The 8,902-nt window shown below is 40.5% G+C and overlaps 2 protein-coding genes across 6 annotated transcripts in view; one reads left to right on the top strand and one right to left on the bottom strand.

The window, feature by feature from the left end:
• ADAM17 (ADAM metallopeptidase domain 17) overlaps positions 1 to 8,902 on the top strand; it is a 290,647-nt gene that overhangs the window by 64,139 nt on the left and 217,606 nt on the right. The window lies entirely within an intron of this gene.
• ASAP2 (ArfGAP with SH3 domain, ankyrin repeat and PH domain 2) overlaps positions 391 to 8,902 on the bottom strand; it is a 100,017-nt gene continuing 91,505 nt past the window's right edge. For all 5 annotated transcript variants that reach the window (XM_081189029.1, XM_081189030.1, XM_081189026.1 and 2 more), the window contains 5 exons: positions 8,652 to 8,814; positions 7,990 to 8,042; positions 7,250 to 7,350; positions 5,173 to 5,295; positions 391 to 4,000 (listed from right to left, as the gene is read on the bottom strand). In XM_081189029.1, the coding sequence (XP_081045155.1) occupies positions 3,926 to 4,000; positions 5,173 to 5,295; positions 7,250 to 7,350; positions 7,990 to 8,042; positions 8,652 to 8,814 (515 nt within the window). In that variant the 3' untranslated portion in view covers positions 391 to 3,925. The remainder of the gene's footprint in view (positions 4,001 to 5,172; positions 5,296 to 7,249; positions 7,351 to 7,989; positions 8,043 to 8,651; positions 8,815 to 8,902) is intronic.

The raw sequence follows: 8,902 nt of genomic DNA, 5'->3' as shown, positions 1-8,902 counted from the left end.
TTTTCCCATGTCTCCAGCACAGGGAGGAAAGTATACTGGCCCTAGAGCCTAGCATATCTGTTTGCCTTTCAGTAGAATGGCTGTGCCCTCCCATTAAAGAAGAAAAACCCCCAGAAATATGTCATCTTCCATTTGCCATCAAGGCTGAGCACAGCAGGCTTTGGGTTGGGCAGTTTCTATGCTTTGCATTCTCCTGCTCCCCATGCAATTGAACTGTAAATCATTTAAAGTCCAAAATAAGAGAGAACTCACATTTAAGGCAGGAGTTTGTCAGCAGTCTTCTGATTTGTCTTTAATACATCAAGGCTGAATAGCGGTAATCACTCAAGTTTATTCTAGTGTGGTTCATCTATAAGTGCTTTCACATTCAATTAATAAAAAAAGTCAAGGTGAGGCTTCAAAGCTGTTTATTTTTCCAGTCAAGTGACTGGCTTAACGTAAGTGAAATTAATCATGCTCCAATTATAAATCACTGCATCCAGACACTAAAAATAAGAATTGATTTAGGTTATATAATATATACAGTTGCTCTGCAACTAAACAATCAAAACCATCACGTTGAAAATTATACATCTCAAGTAGCATTCTGAACTGCATTTTAGGTATCTTATGCTCCTTTTTTAAACATTTAAACAAAAGTAATCTTACATGCTCACTAACAGTTTGTTGAACACCACCATCCCCTGTTGTCAGCTGTGAAAGAAGACCTGAACATTTTAGCATCTGTCATTCCTAAAAATCCAAAATGTCTCCTATTTAATTGGGTGAAATAGTGCCACGGAAACAAAAAAGAACTCTTGAAACAGTCTTACGTTACAAGCCTAGTGTCTGCACACTGTAGTGTGAAAAAATACTCTCACTCAAAATCTTTTAGTGGCCACTATTTAAGATTTTTCCAAAACAGCTGAAAGCTCACACACTATGGCTGGGCTCTAAACATCTAAGGCCTTGGGAATATTCAAGTTAGAGTTGAAAATCCCCTGGGTTTCACAAGATGTTTGCCAGAAGGCGCAACTTTCATCCGGGTGCACAAAGCTATTTGTGCATTTCCTTGGATTCCGGCCAGTGTGAAATTTAAGGGCCACATAAGCTTCCAAAGCATATGGTATTAACTAAAATTCTGTGTCAAAAAATACTGTACATAAGTGAATTGTGCAAAATAATGTGCCAATTTATTTGCTAGTTTACTAGGAATACAAACATAACCAATAGTGTCAGTAGCCAAACTGAATTCATCAGCAGCCAGATAAACTTGTAGTGGCAAAATATTTTGTTTCCTAATATACATATATATTTAGTGGGAACTTTGAATATGCAGACTTAGCTTTAAAACTTGCAATAAAAGCATCTCAAAGCATTCCAGTTTGTCCCCATATACAATGCAACAGCTTGTACGAAAGTGAGTTTTAATATAAGCCCACTGGTTTGCATCCGCAGATCTGACAAGTTGCTTCAAATGTACCACTTTAGCAAGGCAGTTTGAGATACAGCATCCCACCCCAAATATAAATATACCAATTGGCTTGTCCCCCCCCCATCTGTTTCAACCTAAGCTAGCCAATATGTACATAATTTCTGTGTCAGAAATTCAAAGTTCTCTTGATAAATCTAGAGATACAATAGTCACAAAACTTGTGATGAAAGCCAATGTGACCTGGACGTTGATATTCTAATCCTATGCTACCAGTGCACAGTTTCGGTAGCATATGCAAAGTAAAAACCGTTAACAGTTATCACAATATACAAACATTAAAAGGACATTTTTGTAATATTCTGCAATAGTCTACCAATTTGGAATTATGAAATCTATTCACAATTATTAACAGTGTTAACTACCATGTTCAGGAACAGAAGTACACAGTGTGCATCTGCAAAGAAATAAGGAATTGCTTGCAAGACAGAAGTGTGTACCTTAATACAGAGGGTGTTTGGATGAATACCCTACTACATTGTCCTACGACAATAGTCTTAGGTGTGAACATAGCCACCGTGGTTGTTTTTTTTAAATAAAAATAATTCTAGACAACACATTTTTTTGTGTGTTCGAAGAAAAGAACTGCAACAAAAATTTCAGCAAATGTGTAATCCACATTTATTTACCAATAATATTGTCTTGGGTTTTGTTACCTCAATGATGACTTAAGAATAGAATAAAATATACATTAAATGTATATTTTGTATAGAAATGTATGACCTCGTATTCCTCATATTTACAAATTTGAGGTAAACAGGTTCAGGGTTTAAAGTAAATATCTACATCCAATTATTAAAATATCTCTTTAATGGGCCTTTCTAGACAAACTTTTTCATATGATCTAAGTATGGAAATACTCGTTCCTTTTGGGTAAGTGCGAGCATGTTGCATTTCTCCACATTCGAACAGCTTGAAAAACAACATTTCCTTCTAGAGTTCATGCTCACAGATCACAGGAGGCAGCCCTGTTACCCTTTCCCTTGAAGCCAATTCACCAGCATAGGAAAATGGCAGAAACTGGATATATGACAGGTTCTGTTTCTGCTTGTGTTATTTCATGATAGTTCCCTGGAAAGAAGGGAACGCCACCGTCCCCTTGGGCTCAGGGGCTTTCCCCAGCTGGCCTAACAAGTCAGGGGAAAGAGACTTTACAATAACTTTTCCCTTGAGGGGATAAACAGAGCTGTAGCGTGTACTTCTGATTGGAACCGCGTCCTCTTATTGAGTCTTCCTTATCATAGATATAGGAGAAGTAGGCAGGGGACACACAAGCATACTCTTCTTTCCTGGCTGCATAAATTGACGATTCTTTCCCATCCCTTCATCTATGGGACAGGATATTAGATCCTATTAGCACCTACATTAGGTGTTTGGGCCCCACTAGTGCTGTCACAGGAAAATGCACTGGGGCTTATTGAGAAATATTTGCTAGGGTTTGGTTGTTAGATCTGAATCGCTTTAATCGTTGCTCGGGCAACAGATTTTGGTCCCTGGTTGGACTCCAGCTTTGCAAAACCTTTTAAAGCATTCTGCTCAGCTAAGGGTGGTTGGCAGGTATATCATTATCACTCATATGGAGTGCCTACAGCAAATCCCAATGCAATCAAAATGAATGAGGCTTCAGTAGGAGAATTATTGCGCTGGAAGAAAGAGCCCAGTCCTTTGTGGATGATGCTTATGTCTTGCCTGAAAACATAAGCCACCAAGCACCAGAGACAAGCAATCTGAAAAACTCTGTGTTCTGCCCTTTGTTATTACTTAGTGCTCTTTTAGGCGTTCTTTGTACTTTTGCAATGTAGTCAAGGACTCCACCCTCAAGCCCGCCAACCTCTTCAACTTAGCCAATCAATGGATGTGGACAAGGAATCAGTGATGGGTAGATTTTCTAGCCTCATGTTTTTGTAGTGTACTAAGTAAAGTGGAAGTAACTGCCACTCTTAAAACTGAGTTTTCACTGCAGCTACATTGTCCTGAGACAGCTCTCAAAGACACTGAGTGCAAACAAAGATCAGATATGCATTAGAGGCACCCGAAATTGGCACTGAAATGTAATATATTAGTGCAGTCAGGCCATTAATCTCTCTGCTAGTCTGCCCACTTTTAAAATTCTGAACCCTGTGGTGTGCATCAGAAATTCCCTTATTTGCTGAAGAGACTCTGGTGCATAGGTTAGTGAGAAAGTCTAAAAGGGAGATTTGAAATCAGTTTCACATATTTTTTTGGCGTTAATGGTTTTTTTATGGTCTTCCAGAATTCACAATGAAAATAGTTCAAGTGGATCTGCCTACTACAAAGTAAATCTTCCTTGGACGATTCAAAAACCTTAAGTTGCCACAACAAAGAGTCCACAGTGGTGTAACATTCATGAAGTATCCTGATGAAGCATCAAATTCCGGGCAGAGAGCTCCAGTGATACCTGGAAATGCAGTCTCTCCACCTGCAACGAGCAGTTTAATCAACAATAAAGTGCACAAATGATACAGGGAAAGCTCCTTTGTGGTTGGGATCTCCATCAATATGCCCAATCTGGAAAAGACAGAACATTTTTAAGAATTAAAAGGGTGAAGCTTGTCTCTATCCAATTAGGGGTCACTGAAAGTTGCCCTCCACTGTACTAGTTGCAACCATGTGCAATTGTCCCTCCAAACAAACAAGTCTTTAGTAATAAAGGAAAAAAGCTATACAGTCAAACGCCTTGGGAGCCAAACCTTTCGGCGCCCGAACGATCAAAAACCGGAAGTGAGTGTTCCAGTTTTTGAGCGTTCTTTCGGAAGCCTAACGTCCGATGGGGCTTCTGATTGGGTGCAGGAGTTTCCAGGCAGCCAATCAGAAGCATTTGGCTTTGGAAGTCAAATGTTTCAGAAGTCAAATGGACTTCCGGAACGGATTCTGTTCAACTTCCGAGGTACAACTGTAGTTTCTTTACTATTAAACAATAAAAACCAGGCAATGCTGCTTTTAAGTGCAAACTAATTATTCAGAGGATAGGCTGAAACAAAATAAAGAATAGACGGTAAGAACACATGCAATCTTTCATTTAAAAACAAAGGTTTATTATTATTATTTCCTTCAAATTTTCACCAAAAGCATGCAAATTCAAAGTTCCAGTGGAATGATATTTCTTAAGAACTACTGGTCCTGACTGTAATAAACAGATTGATTGATTCCTTAAGAGGCCCAAGTCGTATATGACACAGTACAATAATAAGGGGAAGACATATATATTTATTCTCTGTTTTGAAGTTCGCTTCAAAAAAAATTGACACAGGGAGCAAGGAGCTCCTATTTGAGAAGAAACAAACCTTTAAAATACAAAACTAGTTGTGCGATTCTTTGGATCCTGGCTTAAGAGGAAGGGACTGTATACATTATAGATAACAAACTGGGTTTTCAGAAACAACGGTGTTTTGCAATATTATTTTTTAACCATATGTGTTTCTGCAGAAAGGATGAGTTTCAAAAATCTGTATGGTTCAAATTCAACTGAAATAACGCTGCTCCTCAATATTGCGTTCAGTGGATACCTCTGAAAATAACTGAATAGTACTTCAGTCAGGGATTCAGTTCTGCTGGTTGTTAAGAGATCAGTTCCCACCAACATACATAGTACGTACGTAATTACGTGTGTGTGTGTGTGTGTGTACACACACGACATACACACTACAGCCCTTGGCATGATTTAACTAATAAATACTTACCCACCACTCCTGATCTTCCTCACCATCAACTATGATGATATCGCCCTCTGAAAATGTAAGCTCATCTGGATTATCAGCTACGCAGTTATAAATGGCTTTTACTCTCTTGGGCTTTGTTTTTGACTGCAATACAGAGAAGAGCAACGTGTTGGAAACATAAACCAGGTAAAACAGAGAATACCATTAGCTGCAGTGAGAGGACAGCAGTTCACCACTTTTCGTCTACAAGAAGCTCAGGTAGCAGAAAATAGGAAGTCAGATAATTGATCCATTTAGCTTACTACACTGACAGACAGCAGTTCTCCAAGGTTTCAGACTGAGGTGTCTCCTGGCCCTACCTGGAGATTGTACCCATCACCTGCTGCATGCAAAGCATGTCTGAACAACAACCTGCCCCCTACAAAAAATTCCGTACAAATATGCACACATGTTTAAAATCATCCCAATATACGTGTCTGATCTAAAATACTTATCATGCTTTGCTATTCACAAATTACAAAGGGGCTCCCTTATGCACCACCACTTAATTAATACATGCAGCAAAATAACCTACGAAGCTGCACTCGGTGCTTTTGACTTTCAGAACAATTAATTTGGAGGTCCCGCTTTGGGTTTTAATACACATTAAGAGCATCCAGCAAGGGCATGCTATCGCAAACAGGCATTTCATTACATGTACAAACAGCTCCCTGAACATCGGTGCACAGCGGAACAGACATGTAGGACCTTTCCAACAAGGCAGAGTGCGCTCTCAATTCGTTCGGCGCTCGAACTTTTCAAAGCAGTGACAAAATGTTGAGGCCAAGACTCGTTATATTAACCCCTGAGATGCCAGTTTGGGAAATAAGAATGACACCAGGAAGCTAGCACGAGGCATCTGGGAGAACATCCACCTTCTAGAATATTCTTTAATGGCGCCATTCAATCTTCTTGAAATAATGCAACCCCCATGGAATAATAACCAGAAATTCATGGAATTTTCAGCCCGCAGTATTTGTTTTATTACCTACCATATTTATGTCCAGTTAAATTTTCTGGTCAGCTTACAATGGCAATAAAAAATTAACTCACATTAATTTTGTGATCTGGCAAATGCCTCTGCCAGCAGGAGGAGGAGGAGGGAGGTGATTTTTGCAGATTCCCCTGGAGCCCATTTTTTAAGAGGCAGTGGATCCTGCAGGGGACAGCAGGAATTCGCAAAAAACACACACCAAAAAACCCTGCCTCTCCTTTTATTCCACTGGTTACTGGATCAAAAGCTCTCCTGTGAGATAAGGCAGCCTTCCCTAACCTGGTACCTTCCAGAAGTTTTGGACTCCAAATCGTCATCATCCCTTAGTATTGGCCACACTTTTAGCCAGGGCTAATGGAAGTTGCAGTCCAAAATATCTGGAGGGCAACTGTTTGAAGACGGCTGGTACCAAGAGCACTGGCTGGATTCTGCCTTCTAACTTGTGGCTTGTTTCCATGGTAACTTTGGAAACCTTAGCAAAAAGTGGAATGGGTTACTTAGGCTGCAATCTTATACACACACTTGTTATTCTGAAGTCAATGGCGCTTAAGTATGAGTAGACACACACAGGATCGTACTGCTCGTAGGTTATTTAGCGGACTTGGTTTAAAGCTGAATTCATCTAGTTAATGTCCTTTAGCTGAGGCCTGTACTAAAGCTTCAGCTAAGATGATTTACCGAGATCTTTTTAGCTAAAGCTCTTTAGCTCATTCTATATTCTCTCCCCCACCCCCCCACCCCATTCTCTCTTGCACACATACGCAAACAAATATTATGGATTGACCTTTGTAGTTAGGAATCAAATGAAACTAGGTTCCCTGAAAGGGCCCAGTGTACAAGGGACCCCTAAGTGAACAGTATCTGCAGCTCACCCAACAAAAGTTGTTGGTTGTTTACAGCTACGCCACACTAACTAGTTTCTAAGAAGGACTATAAAAGGACCCATGTAATCTGAAGAAGTTGCTCACCCCTTTTGGAACCGTCAGATTCCACACAGTGCCTTTATTCCCAACACGAAGAGCTGCCAAACACAAAAGAGATTGACCTAGATTCTTGACGACTTACTAATTGAGACTTCCTTGGCATTGGAGCTGGAGGTTGAATGTTTGCAGAAGGGACAACTTGGGATCCAGAAATCTCAGATGCAGATGAAGATGAAGATTCTCCTGTTATTAAAAATAAAGCAAATATTTTCAGTTAAAAGTGGCTCTTAGAAAGCTCTGCTTTTGGATAACATACTGTGCTACTTCTCTCTAGTCTACCAAGCCACTGTTTGTGGTTTCCCAAAAACTTTTTGCACCCATCAGCTGTAGGTCAGTTGTGTCAGAACCAAGGGTGCAATCTACACATACAGAAGTTGCCAGGTTCAATCCCAGGTATCTCCAGGTAAAGGACTGGCAATGTCCCCTGTCTGATATCCTGGACAGCTGCTGCCAATCAGTGCAGACAGCACTGACCTAGATGGACCAATGGTCTGACTCGGTATTAAACAAGGAGAAGGGGACGACAGAGGACGAGATGGTTGGACAGTGTTCTCGAAGCTACCAACATGAGTTTGACCATGCGGGAGTTAGTGGAAGTCAGGAGTGCCTGGCGTGCTCTGGTCCATGGGGTCACGAAGAGTCAGACACGACTAAAATGACTAAACAACAACATGTTCCCAAATAAATTTTAAAAAATATAATACAGCAAAGTCATTGTGGTTAGGTTTTACTACCTCCCAAATAAACCTGTCAACAGTGCCAACAGTTGCTACTAAAGCAGGTAAATTAAAATCAGGATTTAATAATAATAATAATAATCACCAGACGATTGCTGCAGAGATCCAGGTCCTTTACTCTTGGCCAACCTGTCAGCCCTGTTCAGGAGAAAACCAAACATGACTGCTCGTCATCACGTCTGCAATTTGCTGTGTCTAATTTACTTTTTGAAACAATAATCAGAATGGGATTCAGTTAATGAGTCCCGTGCAAGGACTTCTACTTGTGCAACAGGGCTTGCACACACATACACACCCTGCACACCCCCGCCCCCCCGCAAATGAATTGTGAAGAAGATCAGAAGAATGCCCAGAAGAGTGCAGAGGGGGCAGGGAGGAGAGGGACAATTATTCTATCTGGCAAACTGAAATTCTTGCCCTGACAGCAAGATCACCAATTGCTATGTTACTTCAGGTTATCAAAGTAACACTCTTAAATGGCATTTGCTGTTGGTAAGTAATTATCTGTTGTCCCCCCCCCCTTGCTGCTGTCCGTATGGAACCTGTCCAACACCTGAACAGAACAAAACACAAGGTGAAATCTTCAATAAGGATTAAATAACTTCAATTCTCTATTAAATAGGGAAGCACAAATGACATTTCTGCACAAGTGCAACAAAGCATGGACTGCCATAATCAGGCAACAAGGTGAGCACACTCTCTTTCAGCAACCTGCAGATCTTTTAGGAAGAAAAGGCGACACATTACCCAGAAGCAGGCTTTTTCTGAGAAATTCTACTTGGAGGCTGGGGAGGAAGTGGCGGCGGCGTAGGCTTGGACTGTGGCACCACTGGCTGTTTTGACTGCTGGCTCAAAGCTTCAAGAACACTGGCTGTCTTTGCAACGGGAGGTGGTGCTGAAGAGAGTATATCTATATATATAAAAATGCATGTACAATAATACGATGATGGTGAATGCTGGAATGTTTGATACGATTCCTACAAACAATACTATTGCTA

The sequence above is a fragment of the Podarcis bocagei genome (assembly GCF_964188305.1).
Source record: "Podarcis bocagei genome assembly, chromosome: 3".
NCBI lineage: Eukaryota > Metazoa > Chordata > Lepidosauria > Squamata > Lacertidae > Podarcis > Podarcis bocagei.
The sequence above is the reverse complement of the archived record's forward strand: the minus strand, read 5'-3'. Positions and strand labels throughout refer to the sequence as shown.